A 25,053-nucleotide genomic window follows, 5' to 3' on the forward strand; every position below is an offset into this window, starting at 1 on the left:
ATTTTTAAAGACTACCTTACCTTTTCTTTTCATCCTTCCTGTGACACAGCAATACCATGAAACTACTACATACGAAAAAATATAAACACATTAGCATTGGGAGATCTTGGTGATGCTCCAGGGAGAAGAATGTCATATTGCATTCCTAATTTTGAAAATCTTTCTGGTAAAATTGCCCAGCTGTGGGGTCCTTCGTTACAGGAAAGAGGATTTCAATAAGAGTTACAAGAAAGCCTTCTCAGGCTAAAATTAGGTAAAGTTACTCCTTTGTGAAAAGATGTCATGTACTGAATTCATTAGCTTTCATATTTCCTTCATGATAAATTAGGACTGTTATACGAAGTTTTATATTACTATAGCAACGACTTCATTTCCTTTAATTTCCCAATTTATTTATTCATTTTAAAATTATTTGGGTTAATTATATGTGTTCACAAAAGTGTATTATCAACTGAACTGAAATTCTTTATTCAACTCTAGTAAACTTTATAGACAGTACGAGGTCATTCTGGTAGTCAAGCTATTCCTTCCTTGAAGCAAAGTTTTCCTAGAGTGAGTGATGCATTGTTAAATCTGTAGAGTTAGTAAAAGATTGCTTCTTTATCAGTACTTCCTTAATAACGCAGTTCAATATTAACTGTAAGGATAACTATTTACCAAGGCCCTGCAGAGCTGCTGCTAATGTTTTGGTAATTTAAGGGGTATTTCTTAGGGTGCTTCTTGTATGCTCGTCACTATGAAAGTAATTGCCAACTCATCTTGGCTCTAGCATAACCCGTAGTTTTCCTGTTTGCCCAAGGATGTTGCAGACACTCCTTTCTTCTGCTGGCAGTGTAGCAACCTTGGCTCCTTATGGGAGCTGCCTAAGCACCTATCATAGAAGTTATCCCGCTCTCAGGAAAAAAACCTTATCAGTGTGCTCTGTGGCCACTTCTGCATCCTGTAGAGACACCAATTTTAGACTACAAAAATGATGGGATTGAGTTTTTTTCCTCGATTTGGCTAGTTCCCTGCTCCTGTCTTTCTGTTCTCTCTCCGTGTCTCCCCTGCCTTTTTCTCTTTCAAGAGCCATTGTCTACTGTTGATCTTGTGGGACACGTAAGTGTCCGATTCTCTGCAGATCGTGACTCTGTTCAGACCCTCCTGTGCACCATGGGGTCCCTCAAGTTGCAAAATCTTTTAGCTGCAGGCTAGACGGGGAGCTTTGCTCTCCTAGCAGCCATCAGAGAGGAGAGGATTGCCTGGTCCTAGGAGTAGCTTTCTATCCCAGACTGAGTCCCTAAGGTATTTTCCTCCCTGTCTGATGATATTAAGTAATGGCAAGAGCTTGAGTGAAGGAATTGTTAAAACGATTTGCTACGCAAATAGTGCAGTTTGGCCTCGTGATTTTGCGGTGGTGTTTAAAGGAGAGGAGATGGTATGAGAGAGCATCTTAGAATGGTAATAAATTGACCACGAGGTAATATACTTGTGCTGGGAGATTTGTCATGTGGAGAGCGTAAACACATCTTACGGATGAGGTAGAAAACCCCAGTGTATATTAATGGGATAGAGCAATGCAAAAATTTATGGTGCTGAGCCTTGTGGTGACAGTGATATTAAAGAACCTCAGATGAGCTGCAGGAGACATAAGTCTTCTGGTTAACGAATGATGGTGTTAATACTTCAAGGTGTAGAGGGAAGGGGTCTTTGTGTCTTCCCTGAACATGTAAAAACTGTACCTGCTGATTTTTGGAGCCGCTTCCAACAATTTTCAGGTCCTGTACCTTGACTGGGTTTTTGTGGTGTTTGCTGTACCCATGGTGTCACCAGAGTGTCAAGAAATAAACATTATCAAGAGAGAACGGCAGCCCAGCAAATGCTCCGCACCATGTACCTTTCTATTGTTTGCTGCTTCTGGCTCTGAACTCACTTAGGGCTCAAGGAAGGATGAGCGTACCTATGGAGCTCACAGAGGAAGATCCAATGGGCCGAAGAAGAGGATCACATTTTCTAATCCGGACATCTGGAAGAGGGAAAACGAGTTGTAACCTTCTACTGAACACACCAGATCTTCAGCGAGTAGAAAGCTATTCAGTTAAGCAAAGTCAGTCAATGCACACAGATTGGCAGAAGAGGAAGGCTGAGGTTTCTCTGCACCGGGTGTAAATACAACTCTCTCTGCATCGTCATTTGTAGAAGGTGTGATGCGCAGCACCTACACAACACTTGCAGCCTTGCTGGCCCCCAAAGCTTTGTTCAAAGTCTGGCACTATTTGATATTTTCATTCAGACTCCTACTTGAGATTACAAGTGACAGTAAAAATATCAGGGTTTTGTTTTTGTTTTTTTTTAAAAAAAAAAGCTTCCAGCTGTTGTGTTTAGAGAGAAAACCTTGAAACCAGTATGATCAGAATCTTTAAGGATTTGTGAGGAATGTGTGTGTAAAACAGAAGCATCTAAGGGGATTATTTAACATTTCAGCGTTTTAATCCTTCATAGTAGTGATACAAACATTACCACTAGGTGCAAGGCTACAGTTTAGAGGTCACTATGTAGGTTAAACGACATGGAGGGGACTGTGCTAATGGAAATCGTACGTCTTTGAAGTTTGAGGTTTCCCACGTCTGGAATGGTGTAAGTATGAGCTGATCCATACCGCCTGTATGAGCCCTCGTGTCACTTATGCAGACCAGTCCACCTGCTGAGTGGTTACTAAATTACCATATAGAAAGGGAGGCGTAAGAAAATTAGATTCTTGGCACTGATGTTATTCACATCTTTCAGTTATTATAACAAATATGTGAATATTAAATATTCACCCTTTCTTGAAAAAGCTCCTAAGGCTTTAATCCTTTTGTTTTCTTGCAATGAGCATCTATTATTTTTACTGGAAAGAAATGCAAAGCTGAACAATGCCTGTAATAAAAAGTCTAAAAAGTAAAAAGCTGGCAAGGAATCAGTATATAATAATGGTGGCTTTGCTTTGTTTCCTGCTCAGTAGCAGCAAGAAACACAAGTGTTGGCTGGAGGACCATCTGCAGCAAGGACAAGGAAAGTCATAGAAACAGTCAGCAGACAAGCTTTGACAAAAAAAATGCAAAGGGTCAAAACAGTGATTTCATTAAGCAGCTACTTTCAGAATTATCTTTTCCTCACTCCAAAAGCTGGGAGACAATCTGTCATTTCAGCTTTTGTTCAATAATGATACGAAAAAAAATGTAATAGGTTAGGAATTGTGGATAATGAAGTTAGGACTTAATAAGGTGTGTTTTGAGTGTTATTTACTAACTGGATATTTTTATTGCTTTTAGGTTATTGTCGGTATTGCAGCTCCATAATTTGACCTTAAAATACTTGGTATCTTTTTTTTTTAATTGTTCTAATGAGGTGAAGATATTAACCTTCATTTAAAAACAATAACTAAAGTTTCTGGCCTTCCTGGTTGCAAGAAAGAGTAAAAAATGTGTATGTGCAACTTCACAAGCCAAGAAAGTTAGAGTGAGTCCCCAGTTGTTTGGTTTTTTTTTTAAATAGCGTTAGAAAATATATCAAATGCGATTTTGGATATGCCTGATGTATGAATCAAGAATCTTTGGAGCTGGCAGACTCTTGAGCTTCCTAGTGGTCTGTGCATATGTGTCTTCAAACTGGCACAAGTAGGTAGTCGTATAAATATTTATTTTATGTTAGTGTGCATTTTGACAGCTTAAATACAGACTGGGGTGATTTGGGCTCTTAAATCCAAGACTCTCTTTTGCCTATGGTTGAGTTATTAGACTGTACGTGCTTTAGTTAAGCACATACATGTGTGAATTTATCAGTTTCTAGAAGGCAAAAAATTAATGACGTGCCTTGGGAGGTTTAAGAGACAGTTTTCCCTCTTTTGTAAGGAATCAAAGGAGGAGAGAGGACTCTCTTTTTAAAGAGGTTTAATACCTGATACATGCATTTTTGTTTCCTGAAACCACTTCTTCAGTTTTTCACCAATTAGGTTTCATATGAAGCAATAAACTTTTTTTATTCAAAGCAATAAAGTGTAACTTGAATGTTAACCTTGACGTGTCCATGTTCAGAAAATGTCTCTAATGTCTCTAGATCTGCTAGCAGAAGTGAAGATTCCTTTCTGCTGGTACATTTCAGTTAGGAAGGAACACCAAAAAAAAAAAAACAAACCACATAAAGCTGAAGAACTTGAGAGAACAAAGACTTGAGAAAAAAACCTAACAGCCGTTCCCAGCAATAAGACTCCAAAACAAGCACCCACAGTGGGCTTGGTCTGTCAGCTTATGACATGCCTCGTGAACAATTCAGATTTAACACACTGCCAAGTTCCACCCTTCAATAATGCCTTCATTTTCTGAAAAGTCAGCATTTCTTGAAAAAGCATCTGAGCTCTGTTAAAATAATTTTGCTAACTGACTCAAACTGTGAATTCGGTTATTTGAGGAGGAATAAGTACTAACGAATTAAACTTCTCTCTCTTTGTTTGGGTTTTTTTCAGCTTTGCTATGATGGGTGTTTTCATCGAACTGCAAATCAAGAATGCCTTTCTGTGCTCCGCACATTGCCCAGAGCAGAGCAGGAAGATCAGGATCGCTGCTAAAGAGACTGTCTGACTCTTAAGAAGGTCAAGGTGAAGGAGGGGAGACACAGAGAAGTTTAAGGGGGGTGGCACAGAGGCAGCTGTTGAAACTTATAGGCCTGCAAATGCCCTCAGTAGGCTTCAGTGTGAATGTGCTGCAGCAGCCCAAAGCTTCCTTAAGGGTGTGGACAATGCTATCCTCTTTGGAGCATCATTGAGATGGCAGAGCAGAGCTGTGAGGATGTAGCTGAGAGTTACTGGTGGTATACTTTTGAACTTCATGCACTGTCAGGAGCTAACAATTAGCTGGAAGCAAATATTAATGCTCCTTTTTCCCCTTTGTTTATAGGCAGTGAAGTCTATCCTAAAGTTAACATTGTCAGCTACAAATGACAGGTTCAAATCACTTGCTTGTAGGACACTTTACATTTTTTAATATCCCTAATGCTATCTCATTACAGCTTAAAAAACAAAAAAGCAGACAATAGATTTTGATCAAGTAACGGTGTCAAACACATTTTGATATTTCCACATCTTGATGCATGGATGGCCAAAGAAAAAATATATTTTTTTCAAGCAATCTTATAATTCCTTTCTGTCGTGGTTTAACCCCAGCCAGCAACTCAGCACCACGCAGCCGCTTCCCCCTCCCCCCTCCCAGTGGGGTGGGGAGGAGGAAAGAAGAAAAAAGTAAAACTTGTGGGTTAAGAACAGTTTAATAACTAAAGTAAAAATAAAATACACTACAAACTAATAATAATAATAATAGTAATGAAAAAGAGTACAACAAGACCTACCATTTGCTATCTTGAAGAGCAACAGTTATTAATTTACAGACATAGTCAAGTGATTTATATTCCTGATTATGGTTCAAACCATCATGACACTTGTTCCTTCTACATCAGACACCTTCTCAGTTTCTGCGTTTTGTGTTCACTAGCTATAGAAAAAGAATGAGAGGGTTTGGGGTTTTTTGGAAGACTTCTTGTCGTGGTTTAACCCCAGCCAGCAACTCAGCACCACGCAGCCGCTTCCCCCTCCCCCCTCCCAGTGGGATAGGGAGGAGGGAAAAAAAAAAAAGGTAAAACTCGTGGATTGAGATAAGAACAGTTTAATAACTAAAGTAAAATAAAATATACTACTAACTAATAATAATATAATAACAATAATAATAATAATAATGGTAATGAAAAGGAATAACAAAAAAAGAGAAATAGTGCTCAAGAAAAGACAAGTGATGCACAATGCAATTGCTCACCACCCGCTGACTGATGCCAGAGCAGTGATCCGCCTCTCCCGGCCAACTGCCCCCAGTTTCTATACTGGGCATGACGTTGCATGGTATGGAATACCCCTTTGGCTAGTTCAGGTCAGCTGCCCCGGCCGTGCTCCCTCCCAGCTCCTTGCACACCTGCTTGCTGGCAGAGCATGGGAAACTGAAAAATCCTTGGCTTAAGATAAGCGCTACTTAGCAACAACTAAAACATCAGCGTGTTATCAACATCATTCTCACACTAAATCCAAAACACAGCACTGTACCAGCTACTAGGAAGAAAATTAACTCTATCCCAGCCGAAACCAGGACACTTGTTATAACATTTTTGCTCTGATTTCAGGCCTTAACAACTGAATCATCGCAAGCACCTGAGAAACGTGTACTGCACCAACTACAGTAAGACTTGCAGCAATGATTGCTATATTTTAGAGATTCACAACAAGTAGTTTCCTCATTTGCACTAAGAGCTGCAAAATTTCTTCCTCTTTCTATACAGTGTATGTTCAGTTGGAATTCTTATCTTTGTAATCACTATCATGGCTTGTACTGGTCTCTAACTCGACCTAATAAAAATTCATAAATAACACTGGGATTCAATTTTAGACTGTGTTCATTACCTCTGCCATACTTTGTTGGCTCAAAAGTGTTATTTGAATGAGGATAAAGGCCCGTGGTTTAGACACACAGAAACCTATTTATCTACAAAAAGATAGTATTTATACAATGTCTAATTGTATTTCTTTTAGAAGAACTACATGTACTTTGAAAATGAACTTCAAACATGTTCTACTTTTCCATGACAATGAAATTATTCAATTGACATTATTTCTGTATCTGGTTAATAAACAAAATCAAAATCTTTTGGCTGTCAGTTGCTATAAAATGAAAACTACTTTTGTCTGAGACCAAGCTCACAGTATCTGATCTTGAATTGTGAAGTGCTTTGGGAAAACGAGACAACTTTAAATGAATTTAAATTCGTTCTCTCCGGAGTCTCTTTGGGGGGAAAAAATGTTTGCAATGCATTTGTGAGGCTTCCCAGTTCTTTGTCTTGCTTGGCCAGATTTGCATTGATCTCAGTTTGATGTCTGAAGGAGACTCCAGGGCAGGTACATATTTTTTATTCTTTTTTTTTTTTCATGAGGAGTTTTCTTGCTCAGTTTCTCCTTAAAATTGATTCACAGTTGGGTTTTTTTTTTCCTAAACATAGGAATCTTCTGTATCCTCTTCAGCAGCCGATAACACGTTGCAAAGCTCAACAACAGTGTGCCCTCATGCTCAGATTTGGAGCTGCGATCAAAATATCCCAGGGAGCTCTGGTAAGACTTCTGTCTAGAAATTTCAATAAAAAAGCTGCCTCACGCTGGTTTTCAAAGCTCTATTCTGAACACTGGTTATTGAAGCTTAAAAGAGGAAAAAGATGCCTATGGCATGGCAAGCATTTACTTTGTTGTAGCCATTAATGAACTTTCTGAAGGTGTTTTCTTCGCAGTCCGTCTCCTTACTGAGCTCACAGGTGCTGGTAGAGCCCTGGGGGATGGTGGTGCAGCAGACAAAGCTGTTCTGTAAACCACATTGCTCATTCCAGATGTTCACTGCCGTCTTGGAGAGTGCTAAAGAACTGGTTAAGGTGTGTGCTGAACCTTCTTCACGTTGAATTCCACCAAACTCATCACACCTTACATTGCTTGGCGGTGTTCTGCAAAGGTCTGAAGACTTTATCCAGGTTTCCATTTACCCATGTGATAAAGAAAATAAGGTACTATATCTATAAAAAATAAAGGGGAAGAGGTATCAACCTAAATTTTTCTTTGCTCCTGTTTAGCAGTGCCAGGGTAGTTGAATAATTCAATGCTGATCAAGCCAGAGAGAACATGCAATGACTTCAGCTGAAAGACTAAGATACTCTTTACAAATTAAGGAGTCCTAGTCTCCAGCCTCTGCTTCAGCACTATGTATTTTATTCACTGTTTATGTAAAATAGAGAAATAACCCTGAAAGCACCCAGTCTTCTCTCCAGATGAATATAAGAATGGGAAAAGTGTAGTTATAGTTTCTCTTAGCTCTCTCTATGGGCTGGGATTGTTCTAATGGAGTTTCTAAAACCTAATCTTTTTCAGTATGAAGAGGAGCTGTGCTTCTATTTTTGATTGGGTTGATTTGACACAGTTATTTAACTTTTGACTAACTAGGATATTGGTTTTGTCTCAGGAAAAGTAAGTTATTACTCAATGTATGCAGGATCTGTAATGTTCAGATATATGCAGATATATTTAGATATAAACTGTAGTACAACTGTGCCCATACTGCCAGGGAGGGACTTGTGCATGGTCCCCCTGTCCCCATACCTGGAAGAGGAGCCTGAGTGCGGAGGAGCCATGGGGCACTCCTACCAGAGGAGGTGACTAAGGACCAGCACCTCAGGTCACAGACCATAAGGCATTTGTTCAGCAAGGCATAGCAGCCAGAAACTTCAGGGGCTGTAAGACTCCCTGGGATAACAATCCAGTGACTCCTTGGAGAGGCTGGATCCTCTTCTGTTCTATAGGTAAAAAGCTCTATACGTCACCATAATTCACTTAGTGTGACCTCACAGTGACATATATGTTTCTTTGAAGCCCTGCAATATTCTATTCACACAAGAGCTATGCAAATCTGTTCAGATCTGAACTATGTAAGTCATTAAAGCAGAATCTTCTCGCAGCTCTCACTGAAGCTTTCCTGTCTTTGCCTGTTTTGTCTCATGTTGTGTCTTGGTAAGACCATTATCCTGCTTTCACACAGTGCCTTTCATCTAAAGACTTTAGAAGCATCCGCAGAACTATTTTCATCTTCATTACCCATATGGAAAAATCATGAAGCAAGCAGATGATGAGTGCATGATGATTGGCAGCTGACAGTCAGCTAATGAGTAGCTGACCTGGGAGTGGAGCGCAGACCTATGGCTCTTTGTACTGAACAGTCACTTGCGCTTCAGTACACAGAAAGGTGATAAGGGCTGATACCTCCTTCTTCTTCTGAAGGAACAAGGGCTGCATCTAGTATTTCAGAGAAGGAGAGACCTCAGTTGGCAGCTGCCTTGTCGTGTGCAGAAGCTAAATCAAGATACTTTCTTTTTCCCAGGCCTGAGAGATGAGTCTTTGAGCACAGGGTTCCCCATTGCTGCCTCTAAAAACTGCTCAGCCTTCTTCCTTCCTTGAATATGACCATAGCTGCACTGAAGAGCTCCCAATTTGCTGAACTGTGATTGCACAGTGGTTTCAGCCATTCAAACATCACATGTGGGGAGTACAGGAGTGTGCTCCCATTGGATCTGTGATAGATGTCCTTCCATGACGGTTAATGATTATGTTCCTGACTGAACTGGTAATCTCCAAGCAGCTTGTTGCAGGAATTAAGGGCTCTAAACTGTAACTTAAAGTAAATGTTTGATACCGAAACAGTGAAAAAACAAATCTTGTGAAACGGTAGAAAAAGCGTAAGCTATTTCTTTTTCCTAACATGGTGCCTTAGCTGAAAACTCAATTATTAGCACACCTGTCTGAATGAATACAACCAGGGAGCTAACTATGACCAGCTAACAAGTTTTTCAAGTTGTATGTGATTTAATTAAAAATGGACCTGTTAAAAACTAAGACATAAATGTCTCTTTTTAAATTACTACATTTTTAACAGTACCTCATTTCCTAGCTTGTTTTCCTACGCTATTCCCTATAGTCTAGCCTATACTCCTGGGCTTCTAGTAATTCTGCTTGACAGTAATACCAGCTGTCAGAAACGAATCAGCTCTTCAATTCCTGGAAACCAAAGCAGGACACAGCAGAGACCATGCTGTTCCAGCTCTTGATTTAATAGAGTTCTTGGTTGTCTTTATGGTCTCTCAGTGTCCCCAGCTGAAGAGCCTTCCCCATTCCTCCTTCTTGGAGTTCAATATCACATCTTGACCTGAAAGCCCTGTTGTTGATATCCTTTGTAGACTAATGAAAATATACTCAGCTAGGAAACCTGCTGGTTAACCCTCTTGTGAGACTTTTTTGTTCAGTGCTTTTACGCTCTCAAGTTGCATAGCAAATGTTCACTAGGTGATTGATAATATAAGTTTGTAGCACCGTGAATTCAGGAAAGCACTTAAGCAAATGGTTATATTGATGGCAGGGTGATTGCAGACATGTTTAAAAGAAACACATGGCCATGCGCTTTGCCAGACTGAGTACTTTCCTGGAACAGTTAAATAAAGATATAAACCCTGGAAAACAGATATACATCGAACAAAACCCCCAGGCCTCCCAAACCATTGATATCTTCATAATCCATGTGAAACCATTATTTCTCAATATGCACTCATAAAGCAGCATATTTAGCAATATTGAGAGGGATGTTAGAATTACATTTCGAGAGGTTACTTGCACACATGCGGACATGCATGATGTTACAATGAAATGGAGAGGGTGAGATAGCTAAATAACAGGCTGCATTTCAAAAACAAGAGTCATTGAGAGTGGTGGCATTGATTTGTGTAAAGATGGATGGTTACAGGAGAGCCCCAGTGCTCTATATGTGATTGATTTTCTTTCTTTTAAGTGCTGACTAAGGAAAAGAGGACCATTCCCTTTGTGCTCAGAGAGGACCTGCACTTCACAGTTGGAGGTGAGAGATTGAGGAAATGGAATAAATTTGTGAACAGTTCACAAAATACAAGTGGCACTTCTCAGCCATTTCTACGTTACTGACAAATAACTTGTAAATACTTTAATAGTATGAATTGAAGCTTTCCTTTGGAAAATAAAAATTTAGTGTTAAGATTCTATCTATCTGTTGTGAGAAAAAGACAAAATCCAATTACGTATGAAGTTTTCATATTAAGATTATGATTGAAGCCTCTTCCCTATAAACTCTTTTCCACGTTAATCTTTCACCTTTTTCTTCTGCTTTTGACACTTATTGTTAGTATCCCATGAAATCTGTTTATATTAATATTAAAATTAATATTTTATAATTAATTCCTAAAAAAGTTTTAATGGTCATAAATTGATTCTCTCCTGCAACTATTTTAATAGCTCTTTTCCCCATTTGGGAACATTTAATGACTTCTTGTGGTGTTTAAAGCAGAAATGATAGACAAAGAATGTGAAGGTTCCATGAAGGTTCTAGTAACAAAGGTATGGAAAAAGAACAGAATAAAAACTGTTCAGTCATGCAACAGAGATAAGCTTATTGGCATTTTATGGCTGCTTTTCTCTCATTTGCAGAATCTGATGCATCATATCGAACCAAAATATTATTAATTAACCAGCCATTCCTTGGCTGCAATAATCATAGTAACTATGTTTAGTCCAAAGAGTTTCTGCAATCTGCCTGTAATTATGTACATACCTGCCATTGGTAGATCGGCTAGCAAACAATGCAATGACCTGATAACAGCAAAGCATAAAGCATCGGTTTTGATATTGAGCTTTACAATCAAGAGCAGCAGATGAAGGAACCAGAGGGGCTTTAAGGTATGTCATTCATTTTATTGCATCCAAGTGTCTGGAGACCTTTACCTCACTGCTGAGTACACATCACACAAAAGAACTTACATTTTAAATTATAAAGCCTTATTTCCAAAGTCTTAGGTCTTGGGGAGACCATGAGAAGGAAAGAACTGAAATGCAACATTATAGTGGGGGGGGGGGGGGGCTTGATGACAAGAACTTTAATAACATTCTAGTTTTCAGAAAAATGAATGTTACTTTTTAGGACTCCTTGTCAACATCTATTCAGGCAATGTTAAAGGGAACTCAGGAGAGGAACTGCTGGAGTATCCTTTCCTCATCATAAAAAACAGGCCTTAAGATGTATGCTTTTCAATATAAAGTGTAATTGCAGACTTTAAGTACAATAGTCCCTGAGGGAGTAACAACAAACATAATATTAAAAATGGCTGCAAATTTTGATATTAATGGAGAAAATATGAATAGCACTGGTATTTACAAAAGCTTCTTTATTAATCACCATACTGAAAAGCTCTTAGTTATCTAAGTAGTAGCTTTACTCTTCTGCGGACTGTTGATGGGGCATGTCCTGGTTTTGTCTGGGGTAGAGTTAGTTTTCTTCCTAGTAGCTGGTAGTGAGTAGTGAGCAATTGTGTTGTGCATCACTTGTTTTCTGTATTCTTTTATCATTATTATTATTTTCCCTTCCTTTTTTGTTCTGTTAAACTGTCTTTATCTCAACCCATGAGTTTTACCTTTTTTCCGATTCTCTCCCCCATCTCACTGTGGGGGAGTGAGCGAAGGCTGCGTGGTGTTTAGCTGCCTGCCGGCTTAAACCACAACAGTCCTTTTTGGTGACCAATATAAGGCACGAAGGGTTGAGATAATGACCGATCTGACCAGAGTGCATTAAAACAAATGTGTTACAACAAAACAATACAATTCATTGTATTAGTTTAATAGTCACTGGTCACAATGTTGATTTATTTGCTCTCAGAGTTTTTGTGCTTGTTCTCAGAGTTGTGTTATGTAGCACCTTACTTGCTGTATGTGTTCCCTGTTGTGCTGTTTATCACCTCTGGGGGCTGGATTAAGGTTATCATTTTGCTGTACTGTGTAACACTGGCATATGTTATGATAAAATTGCGGGTCGTGAGACTAATCTGGTATTTGTACTCAGCATTGCCGTCATCTCTCTACTTCGGGAACCATCTCTTGGAAACTATTAATAATTACACTCTTTATCTTTTCTCCTCGGAGAGCCAATCTATGGGGGAGACAAGGGGGGACACTTTCCCCTGCTCCTTCACCTTTCCCTTCTCCTCCAGGCTAGTTACAATAGCTCTTGAGAATCTTGAGTATCCTTGGGATCTTCACACTAGCATGTTCCTATTGCTATGTCTCCTGAATATGTTTCAGGTCTTGTTTAAGGTTAAACAACTATGTAAGAGGATCACCCAGAGATCTGGCCCAAAGCTGGAGAGTTATGAGTGGCAGGGTGTGTGGGATAGTATGGGCAAGTACCTAGGACAGTGGACACCTCCAGTGTTTTGGAACTTCACCCTTGAACAAGTGCAGGATCCTGAAAAACTAGTAAAATATTTGGAAAATGTATGCTGTCACCCTGGCAATTCCAAAGAGACACAAATCGCTGTAACGTGCTGGGGCCTGGCCCATGCCTACCGAGCCCTGTTCAACACTATTCAGTACCCTCAAGGGGAAGAGAAGGTCTCTGGATCTGACGACAAAACGACAGGCACTGCGGCCACTCCAGCCCCTGTGACAGGCACTGCAGCTACTTCAACCCCGGCGACAGGCACTGCAGTTACCCCAAGCCCCGCGACGGGCACTGTGGCTGAACCAGAGAACCAACCTGTGCCGGTATCAGTCGCCTCTGTACACAAGAAGAAATATTGGATGCGAAAGTCAGCTTGTTTAGTAAGGGAAGAAACTCCTACTAAGAAGGGGAAGGAGAAAGAAGTGGCTGAGACAGGCTACTCCGAAGCAGGGCCATCACGAGAAGAGGAGGAGGAGGAAGAGGCAGAACTTATAAACGAGGCAGTAACCACCCAATCCCTATCCCTGAGTGAGCTGTGGGATAGGCAAATAGGTTTCAGCCATCATCCAGGCGAGCACATTGTCACCTGGCTGCTCTGATGCTGGGATAGTGGGGCCAGTAGCCTGGAATTAGAGGGTAGGGAAGCCAAGCAGCTGGGATCCCTTTCTAGGGAAGGGAACATTGACAAAGCAATTGGAGAAGGGGCACAAGCCCTCAGCCTCTGGAGGCAACTCCTGTCAGGCGTGAAGGAAGATGTTATATGTCACCCAGGCAAGTGGACCACCATGGAGAGAGGTATCCAGTACCTGAGGGAATTAGCTGTGCTGGAGGTGAGTTATGATGACTTGGACAATGAGCAGTTATCCAAAGATCCAGATGAAGTCAAGTGCACACGACCCATGTGGCAGAAGTTTTTATGGAGTGTACCATTGTCGTATGCCAACTCATTGTCAGTAATGACCTGGAAAGAGGGAGAGGGACAAACAGTGGATGAATTGGCTGGCCAACTCCGGCAATACAAAGAAAGTCTCTTTCTCCCTACGGGCATGTGTCTTGGCTGTGGCAAAACTGTCCCAGGAGTTCCAGCAATTCAAAGAGGATACGTCCTACTCCCCACCCGTATGGATCAGTATCTCGGCTATTAGGAGTAAGCGTTCCTCTGCTCAAGAGAGAGAATATAGTGGGTACACACCACGGGCCACCCTGTGGTTTTACCTGCGTGACCACAGAGAGGACATGAGGAAGTGGCATGAAAAATCTACCTTGACCCTGGAGGCATGGGTACGTGAGTTGCAAGGAAGAACAATCACAAAAGGGGGTTCTTCTGGGAAAATTGCTGCTCCAGTTTCCAGTTGGCAGTTCCCCAGACAGAGTAGAAGGGCTGATCTTCCGATCTTAATAAAGGGACTTCTGATTCATATTTACAAGAAATGAGTAACAATACTATGAGCAGGACTAGAGGGGCCCTGCCTCCAGCCAGGTGGAAGAAGGGGACAACTGGGTTTATTGGACTGTGTGGATCCAATGGCCTGTCACATCAGACCCACAGGAGTATAAGGCTCTAGTGGACACCGGTGCACAGTGTACCCTAATGCCATCAAGCTATAAAGGGGCAGAACCCATCTGTATTTCTGGAGTGACAGGGGGATCCCAACAGTTAACTGTATTGGACGCCAAAGTGAGCCTAACTGGGAATGAGTGGCAAAAGCACCCCATTGTGACTGGCCCAGAGGCTCCATGCATCCTTGGCATAGACTATCTCAGGAGAGGGTATTTCAAGAACCCAAAGGGGTACCTGTGGGCCTTTGGTATAGCTGCCTTGGAGACTGAGGAGATTAAACAGCTGTCTACCTTGCCTGGTCTGTCAGAGGACCCTCCCGTTGTGGGGCTGCTGAGGGTTGAAGAACAATGGGTGCCAATCGCTACCACAGCGGTGCACTGGTGGCAATATTGCACCAGCTGAGACTCCTTGATCCCCATCCATAAGCTGATTCATCAACTGGAGAGCCAAGGAGCGATCAGCAAGACTCACTCACCCTTTAACAGTCCCGTATGGCCAGTGAGAAAGTCCAGTGGAGAGTGGAGACTAACAGTAGACTACAGTGGCCTGAATGAAGTCATGCCGCTACTGAGTGCTGCCATGGCAGACATGCTAGAACTTCAGTATGAACTGGAGTCAAAGGCAGCCAAGTGGTACGCCACAATTGATGTTGCTAATGCTTTTTTCTCAATCCCTTTGGCAGCAGAGGGCCGGCCACAGTTTGCTTTCACTTGGAGGGGCATCCAGTACACCTGGAATCGACTGCCCCAGGGGTGGAAACACAGCCCCACCATTTGCCATGGACTAATCCAGAGTGCACTGGAAAAGGGTGAAGCTCCAGAATACCTGCAATACATTGATGACATCATCGTATGGGGCAACACAGCAGAAGAGGTTTTTGAGAAAGGGAAGAAAATAGTCCAAATCCTTCTGAAAGTCGGTTTTGCCATAAAACAAAGTAAGGTCAAGGGACCTGCTCAGGAGATGCAGTTTTTAGGAATAAAATGGCAAGATGGACGTCATCAGATCCCAATGGATGTGATCAACAAAATAACTAGTCTCCACCATCTAGCAAAAAGGAAACACAAGCTTTCTTAGGTGTGCTGGGTTTTTGAAGAATGCATATTCCAAATTACAGTGTGATTGTAAGCCCTCTCTATCAAGTGACCCGGAAGAAGAACAATTTCAAATGGGGCCCTGAGCAACAACAAGCCTTTGAACAAATTAAACGGGAGATAGTTCATGCAGTAGCCCTTGGGCCAGTCTGGGCAGGACCAGATGTTAAAAATGTGCTCTACACCGCAGCCGAGGAGAATGGCCCTACCTGGAGCCTCTGGCAGAAAGCATCTGGGGAGACCCGAGGCCGACCTCTAGGGTTTTGGAGTCGGGGATATCGAGGATCTGAGGCCCGCTATACTCCAGCTGAAAAAGAGATATTGGCAGCATATGAAGGGGTTTGAGCTGCTTCAGAAGAGGTTGGTACTGCAGCACAGCTCCTATTAGCACCCCAACTGCTGGTGCTGGGCTGGATGTTCAAAGGGAAGGTCCCTTCTACACCTCTTGTAACTGATGCTACATTGAGTAAGTGGGTCGCACTGATCACACAACAAAGTCGAATAGAAAATCCCAGTCGCCCAGGAATTCTAGAAGTGATTATGGACTGGCCAGAAGGCAAAGATTTTGGAATATCGCCAGAGGAGGAGGTAATGCGTGCTGAAGAGGCCCCAATGTATAATAAACTGCCAGAAAATGAGAGGTAATATGCCCTGTTTACTGACGGGTCCTGTCACATTTTAGGAAAGCATTGAGGTGGAAGGCTGCTGTGTGGAGTCCTATATGACAAGTCGCAGAAACTGCTGAAGGAGAAGGTGAATCGAGCCAATTTGCAGAAGTAAAGGCCGTCCAGCTAGCTTTAGACATTGCTGACTGAGGGAAGTGGCCAGTGCTCTATCTCTATACTGACTCATGGATGGTGGCGAATGCCTTGTGGGAGTGGTTACAGCAATGGAAGCAGAGCAGCTGGCAGTGCAGAGGCAAACCCATCTGGGCTGCTGCATTGTGGCAAGATATTGCTGCCCGGGTAGAGAACCTGGTTGTAAAAGTTCGTCACGTAGATGCTCACGTACCCAAGAGCCGGGCCACTGAAGAACATCAAAACAACCAGCAAGTGGATCAGTCGCTAAGATTGAAGTGGCTCAGGTGGATCTGGACTGGCAACATAAAGGTGAATTATTTACAGCTTGGTGGGCCCATGACACCTCAGGCCATCAAGGAAGAGATGCAAAATATAGATGGGCTCGTGATCGAGGGGTGGACTTGACCATTGACACTATCACACAGATTATCCAGGAATGTGAAACATGTGAAGCAATCAAGCAAGCCAAGCGGTTAAAGCCTCTCTGGTATGGAGGACGATGGCTGAAATATAAATATGGGGAGGCCTGGCAGATTGATTTTATCACACTCCCACAAACCCGCCAAGGCAAGCTCCATGTGCTTACAATGCAACCACCAGACGGCTGGAAACATATCCCGTGCCCCATGCCACCACCCGGAACACTATCCTGGGCCTTGAAAAACAAGTCTTATGGCAACACGGTACCCCAGAAAGAACTGAGTCAGACAACGGGACTCATTTCCGAAACAATCACATAGACACCTGGGCCAAAGAGCATGGCATTGAGTGGGTATATCACATCCTCTATCATGCACCAGCCTCCAGGAAAATGGAACGATACAATGGACTGTTAAAGACTACACTGAGAGCAATGGGTACTGGGACATTCAAACATTGGGATATACACATTTAGCAAAAGCCACCTGGTTAGTCAACACTAGAGGAACTTCCCATTGAGCTGGCCCTGCCCAATCAAAACTTTTATGTACTGTAGAAGGGGATAAAACCCCTGTAATGCACATAAAAAATATACTAGGGAGGACAGTCTGGGTTATTCCTGCCTCGGGCAAAGGCAAACCCGTCCATGGGATTGCTTTTGCTCAAGGACCTGGGTGCACTCGGTGGGTAATGTGGAAGGATAGGGAAGTCTGATGTGTACCTCAAGGGGATTTGATTTTGGGTGAGAATAGCCAATGATTTGAATTGTATGATGTTAATCACTATATAATACTGTATGCCATCACTACTATGGTTGCTATACACCATATCAACGGTATTACAGTAAGAATTACCCAGATTAGTGAAGAATGAATTCTGATGAAACCAAGCAAAGTGCAGTGATGATAGAACCGGACAAGCGCAGCGGTGATGGAACCAGAACTGGCTTCAGCATGCAACAGTCCAACACCACACACCATCTCTCTTGCCCTGAAGGACTCTTATGACAGATGGAGCCCAAAGTCATGGGTTAAATGAACTCAAAGGACATTTTAGATGGATGGCCCATAGACTAAGGGAATGATATCTGTGTGTATATATCAAAAGACAGGAAAGGTGGTGGTGATTATTTGGGATGTATTGGAAAGTGTGGGACCTGGGCATGACGTAGATGGTATAGAAGAAGGGGTGAATATTGTCCTGGTTTCAGCTGGGATACAGTTAATTTTCTTCCTAGTAGCTGGTATAGTGCTGTGTTTTGGATTTAGGATGAGAATAATGTTGATAACATGCTGATTGTTTAGTTGTTGCTGAGCAGGGCTTACACTAAGTCAGGGACTTTTCAGCTTCTCATACCGCCCTGCCAGCGAGGAGGCTGGGGGTGCACAAGAAGCTGGGAGGGGACACAGCCAGGACAGCTGACCCAAACTGGCCAAAGGGATATTTCATACCATATGATGTCATGCTGAATAATAAAACTGGGGGGAGTTGGCCAGGGGGTGGCGGCCTGCTGCTCCAGGACTGGCCGGGCATCGGTCAGCAGGCGGTGAGCAATTGCGTTGTGCATCTCTTGTTTTCTATATTCTTTGATCATTATTATTATTTTCCCTTCCTTTTCCATCCTATTAAACTGTCTTTATCTCATCGCACGAGTTTTACCTTTTTTCCGATTCTCTCCCCCATCCCACTGCAGGGGAGTGAGCGAACGGCTGTGTGGTGTTTAGCTGCCTGCCGGGTTAAACCACAACAGGCCAGTATTGCTTTTACTCTTCGTTCATTCCTGTGGCTGTGGGATTTCCATGAATAGGAGTGCAGGTAGGGTCATGGCTTATACTTGGAAGAAATGGGAGGCAAGAATATACAATAGACTTAAACTGTTACTTCACAAAAAAAAAAAGCTTCTTCTAAAGTATTTTTCACTCCTTTGGGTCATCACTAAAACATGTAAAAGTGTTTTGATATTGCAGTGCAATGCACATGTATTCCCGCACTTCCTTGCTTTAACTAAAAAGAACCAATTTCTCTGTATTTAAGGGTGTTTTATAAGGTTAAATGTTCTTAACCAAATGTAAAATGTAGTAGCTGCTGCCAATGTATATTGATCTGGATGCTGGAGATTAGTTTTAATTAGTTTTATTGCTGGTGCACAGTTCAACGTTAATGGTACCGTGTTGTTCTTCACACAGGGCTGAGCGGCTGGCTCTGCAGCCAGCACAGCCCCCTTGGCACAGCACGCCTTGCTCCACTGTGCCTCACAAAAAAAAACAATACTGGGAAAAAGACAACTTTTACACAGCAGTTTAAGGCACCGACTCTATCAACATACGCTCCCTCAATTCAGTTGTGATTTCAAAAGCTCCCAGTGTACCATGGGCTTATACACATGATATATTCTTCCACTTTACAAATAAGTAACTTACCCTGTTACCTATGTCTTGTCTTTCCCACATGTCACGAGCACGCTATCAGAGCTCATCAGAGGTTTTGTCAAGTACGTTTTTAACAAATCAACATCCTCCTTTATAAAACAGGATCTAGTTTGTGTTTGTTCTAAAGAAGGAAAGAAAACTTGCAAAAAGAAAAAAGGAAAAAAAAAAGAGGAAGAGGATTTTGTTTGTTTTCTGTTTCAGGAATTTCAGTAACATGTAAGAAACTCCATAGCTAATCTCAGGAGAAACTTGTTCTTTGTGTGTAAAGTGGTTTGCAGGGAAGAAAAAACATTTCTGAGTGGTTGCCCACTAGTGTAATAGTGCAGCAATCTGCGCTATGTGAATTATCCTGAGCAGGAGGTTTATTGCACATAGTCCTTAAAGAGTGTGTTATTTAAACCCTGGGATTAGGGGACATGGTTTAAAACCTGCATCATTTATAACTTTTGCTAATTTATTAAATTGGTAAAGTAATTTATAGAGTTTTCAAAGCTGTTACTTGTGCTTTCCTTTTACCAGCGGTGTTTCTCTGGGTCTAGATGGGCAAGAGGAAGTTCAGTGGGCTGGAAGTCACCCTGATCGTCCTCTTCTGCCTGGTGGCGATCATAGCCTGTGTCCTCATTGGGCTTTTAGCATCAGGACAATCCGGAGTCAAAACTACAGGTAAGTACTTCCCATTGCTGCTGTAGGACCAGCGCAAAAACCCGGAGTGGGAAGTGCTCATCTCTGCTTGCTGAGACTCTTGTAAATGCCACAGAGCTTCAGGAACTAACAGTTGGCATCCTTTCTGTCACTGTTGGATTCAGGCTTTTCAAGAACGTGGATATTCAAGTGAGAAAAAAAAAAAATCACTGTAAGTGCTGTAAAAAAAAAAAAAGCACTGTAAAGTACTGACTCTGAGTGCTACTGTTATGTTCTTATCATTACCCAAAGGTGAATCATAGTCAGTCCTTCCTGCAGATAATATGAGTAAAGTTACCAGTTAAAAACATAATAAATAGCGTGACTCAGAATTATTGTAATGAAAAAAACTTTTATCCTTTCCTCCCAAGAGTGGACTTGTTTTATAAACAGAGAACTGGTATGATTTCAAAATTTTTTAATATAAAAAAGACAAGTCTGAAAAAAAGAAAAGGGATCAGGGAGACTATGTGGGAGCAGACATACTGTGTGGAAAAAAACCCTATAACCATAAAAACCTATAGTGTTTCCTGCTAATGTATTGGTACATTAGAATCCACTTATCTTACAGAGATGTGATATAGAGCACCCTGCTTTACATACAGTTCCATTTTGTGTGAGTAACCCCATTTACACATGGGGATTGAAGCAAAAAGCTTGGAGGTGAAAATGGCAGTAAAATAAAAATAGTTGCTTATACAAAACAAACACTTTGGTGGTTTTTGTAGTAAAACTGCCCATAGAGACTAATATCTGCATATTTTCTGCCTGTTTCAGTCTCAAGATGAGTGGGGGTCTGCCTGAGCAAAAAGTACAAGTGCGTATGTTGCAGATAATGCAAACAGGCGAGTCTGTGTAGTTGTGTGCATCTCAGCCTGAGACAAGATTTCTACACTTCATAGTTCTCACTCCAAACATATACAGTGTTCCAAAATATATGTAAAGTAACTTTCAGTGTTGGGAGAAACTGAAAACAACCATCGGGTACCCTTTTGTCAGCTAAAGTTGCCAAGAGGTCACCTTAAATTTGATCCGGCAAACCTGAAATGTAATGGAGCATCTTAATGGAGCTTTAAGGTGCTTTTACCTGATGCTGTAATTCAAGCTGCTGTGGAAGAACAGTATTTTGGGGGAAGGAGCACAGTACTGTTTAAGAAAAACAAAAATCCTTCCAATTATAATTTGGCATATATTTTGACAAGAAGCAATGCATATTGAGCTACAGGACTTACTGAAAACTGGATTAATGTATACCTTAAGAAATAAAATTATCAATGTCACCCATACATTCAAAAACTTTAAAGTGAAGTTGTCCTACCTTTATCTGAAATAGTTGTGTGCCATTTTTCAAAGTTAAAAATAAATCACACTAGCAATTGTTTACACTCATTTGAATCTATATTAACAGTTAGAGTTTCAAGATGGTGAGAAACAGCCAGCAGAAGCAGTTACTGAGTTAAGATGTAATCAAGTTATTCCTAAACTTTGGAAATCCTGGTAATAACCCATTAATTTATTTCCCTAACAGAATTTTCACCAGAATGTCCGAACATATTAATAGCAGAGAGAATTGACTGCATCCTGGATCAAGTAGCAACAAAGGTCTGAAAACATTCTAGAAAAAATTAGAAAATAGGCTTTATTCCATAAAACCTCATGCTTAATTACAAAAATTTAACTTGTCTCTACTATATCAGTTGTTTTCTTAACCTTTTTAAGTCTGTGATTGCCTGAACACTTTGCAGGGAAGTGTAACTCCTGTATAACCCATTTCAGCCCATTGACAAAAGGTCTGATTTTTCTAGCCACTGTAGCAGTTTGCTTTCAAAAGTTGAAGACCACTGCCAAAGTACTCCCCAGCAGTTTGGTTTTGGGATAGGTGGAAACAAATTAGTCAGACATCAAGCAGTTTTAAAAAGTCACTCTTTACTTTTAACAGCTTTGCCTGAACAGTTTTGTTTTGTCTGATGGTCAAGTACTAGCACTTATAATAGTTCAGAAATAGCAGGCGAAGATGCACTTTACCCAGATGCACAAGACTTTTATAATATGAGAGACGTGGTCACAGTTTCCTTTCAGAACCAATTTGAATCTCAGTGTCTTCCTTTCTTAGTTGTAGTGTCTCTTATCTGGGAGAGTGCAGAGTTCAGAAATGACCTTTTGGCTTAAGAATCTATGAGTTAAGATTCCCAGTGAAAAGTATCATCTTAATTTTTCAGTGCTCTCACATTCAGAACATTTTTGTAGTGGTTGGTCTTGAAAGGCTATTATTATTATTTTTATTATTATTATTATTTTTCATCTTTATGATGGATGTTCTCATTTTCTGATGGAAGCTGGTGGATGCCTGGCATCTTTCTCTGGTTTGGGGGGGCAGCTTAGGAGAAAAAATAATGAATATATTATGATGTGTGATGTTTACGTCAATCACAGAGGTATGAAAAATTATTAACCAGCTGTCTCAGTCTCTGAGGAAATTCCCAGTCTAATTCCAGAAATGGCAGTTGTTAAAGCTTCTGTCATGCCATGGGTTTTGTTATGATATGTAGTTCAATAAAGTCCTGCGGGCAAACAGGTTAGTAAAGGCTCAAGTCACAGCCTGTTCCTCTACTCCTTCCGTTCCTTCACCCCCCCAGAGCAAGCACACCACGGTAGGAGCAGTCATGCAGGTCCCTTTAATCTTTAATTACTACCTTTGAACCAGTCACCCCACATTACGTGATGCACTCATCATACAGTGAGGGAAATAGTTTTGCTCTGGTTGCAACTGTAAGCCTTATTGTAAGTCTGCCCTTGCTTTTTACCATCACTGATTAGAAAGAATTAAAAATAATTAAAGTATAGATACCAGCAGAAAAGTGGGACTAGATTTAGATTTGAACATTGGGGTATCTGCTCTGGAATTAGAAGTAAAATAAATGATTCCTGAATCTGTTCTTTCCTTAGTGAAGACCAGGCAGCTGATTTCACAGGATTAGAGATAAATATTACCTTTAACCTGTTCCCTGATGAAAGCTGTTAGGTGCATGCCTGATACAAGCCAGAGTTCTGCCCCAGTGTGTCCATTTGTTCTTGTATAAATTTTCTCCTGGAAGCATTTTGGTTGTCCTTCTTTAGGCTATTCTAACACAGCAACCAGCAGAGCTGTAAAACTACAGGTACCTGCTTAGAATAACATTACTCTTCTGCAGTGTTTTCCATTAGTGGTTTTCAGAAAAAACAGCAGCTGGGAAAATTATGATTTACCTAAGCTCATATAGCAGGTTAGTGTCTGTCTTGATTTCTTTGTTCACTGAAGATGTCCTACATGAAGCCAGAAAATGAGTAGGATTGCAGAGGATAGAAGTATGGAAAGCAAATAGATACTTATTAACCGATCACAGGGTTGACGGAGATAGACATGCTGAAAGAAAGTAGATATTTATTAACTGTTCACTGCTGTGGAAAATTACCATGAAGTTTGATTAGACAAGAAGAATGCACCAATAAAAAATGAACTACCATGAACAGAGCTAGTGTAGTCCATTATTGGACTGATACCTCTGAAAGCTTGGAGGAAGGGTGTATTCTTGTTTTTGTTTTGGTTTGTGTGTTTTTTTCCCAAAATATCCTGCTGGCAGAGGTTTGTTTGGGTGCACATAAAAGAAACATTTTAGTTGAGCACATAGACAAGCTATTCTTTTAATCCTTGGTGCTCAGTTCAATGTTCAGAAGCCATCTCATACTGTACCCCAGTGTAAACTGTTTCCTCCTATCCAGGATTATTTCTAATTAAGCTTTGACTTTCTCTTTGGCTTTATTGGGTATTGGTATCTATTATGCTGGTTTTATAGCTCAGAGGCTGTGATCAGTTCACGTCTTTATTTACACTAAATGATAGCTTTTATAACAGCCTCTCCAGTGTCTTTGGCTGAACTCTGCTCCTTTCCCTGTGTCAGGCGTAACTGATCTTGCACTTCTGTATTTACTTCCTTATGCAGCAAGCTCAATGTGCCACGAAAATACAGAGCTATAGCTTCCACATCCACTAGAATAAGATCTAGCTAGAAGAATATTACTGGACTTTAAAGTAACTGCTGAAAATAGTCAACAAGTATTCACGTAGCTGGGAAAAAAGAAAAGCATGCTTACGAAGTTGGGAACGCAGATGCTTGAACTACCAGGCTTTAGGAAAATCTGTTGTTCAAGCTATTCTGCATTGCATGGGATAGTCACTGGTGTAGGAAGGGATAAGAGAATGGAGGTAGCAACTCTGTTCTTATGTATTTAGTATATTCCCCTATGTATGAAGGAAATGAAGGAAATGAAGTAAGGGAGCAAAGCTGTGATCTCTGCAGTCTTGGAGGGGATTGTCGCTTCTTCTCATTTACTCTGAAATAGATCATAAAATGGGAAATAGGGAGCTCTTGTGGTGGGAGTTGTGAGGGTGGAAAGTGAGTATGGGTTTTTCATAGCCTTAGAAAGTGCATTGATTTGTGGATCGATGTGAGGAAAAATGAGTCACTCTATCTCTCCTCCAACCACGTTTTTTGCTTGGAACCTAATGAAAATGACAGCAGACATGTTTTCTGATGTGATGAGTTCGTGACAGAGAGACAAACATTTATCTGTTCAGTGAATCTGGATTTTATCTTGGGTGGTTTTGCAGAGATTTCTGTGCTCCATGCAATTGCTACCGAATAAACCCACAAAGACTTCCCAAGCGGGTGGCTCTGTGAGCTCCCTCTGTGCTTTCCTTCAGCACTTGCATGATTTCTGGGCTGGAGCTGGCTTATCTTTGCTCTGTTCAGAGGCTGAGAAAAGCAGTTGACCTGCACCGACCAGGTTGGGCTCTATAACCCAAAAGTGCCACCAAGGACAGCAGCAATAGAGATTTTGAACCATCTCCACCTCTTTCAAGCTGCAGAATATTTTAAATAAGCATGGCACAAACACCAAAAACGTTTGAGCACAATCAGATGAAGGCAGAAACAGCTTCTGTTAGTGGGCAGGTGGAAGGAAAGGTCTTGAAGATCTGCATGTTGGATACCGGAGATCACTTATGGACACTGCCCTTTGCCCTCAGTGAAGCTTGTTGTATTACTACTGCCCTTTGCCCTAAGTAATGAGTTGGGTTTTTAATGTGAGAAAATGTGTGGAAACTTAGTGATGTATTACCCAAATCTTATCTTTAAACATGAAACTCACACAAACAGT

General features: G+C 41.3%; 1 protein-coding gene across 1 annotated transcript in view; it reads left to right on the plus strand.

The window, feature by feature from the left end:
* The first annotated feature begins 19,715 nt into the window (after positions 1 to 19,715).
* The window catches only part of SI (sucrase-isomaltase), a 52,836-nt gene continuing 47,498 nt past the window's right edge, over positions 19,716 to 25,053 (plus strand). The window contains exons 1-2 of the mRNA XM_050902271.1: positions 19,716 to 19,839; positions 21,386 to 21,459. Of these exons, the coding sequence (XP_050758228.1) occupies positions 19,716 to 19,839; positions 21,386 to 21,459 (198 nt within the window). The remainder of the gene's footprint in view (positions 19,840 to 21,385; positions 21,460 to 25,053) is intronic.

Source organism: Gymnogyps californianus, chromosome 10, assembly GCF_018139145.2.
Source record: "Gymnogyps californianus isolate 813 chromosome 10, ASM1813914v2, whole genome shotgun sequence".
NCBI classification, from domain to species: domain Eukaryota; kingdom Metazoa; phylum Chordata; class Aves; order Accipitriformes; family Cathartidae; genus Gymnogyps; species Gymnogyps californianus.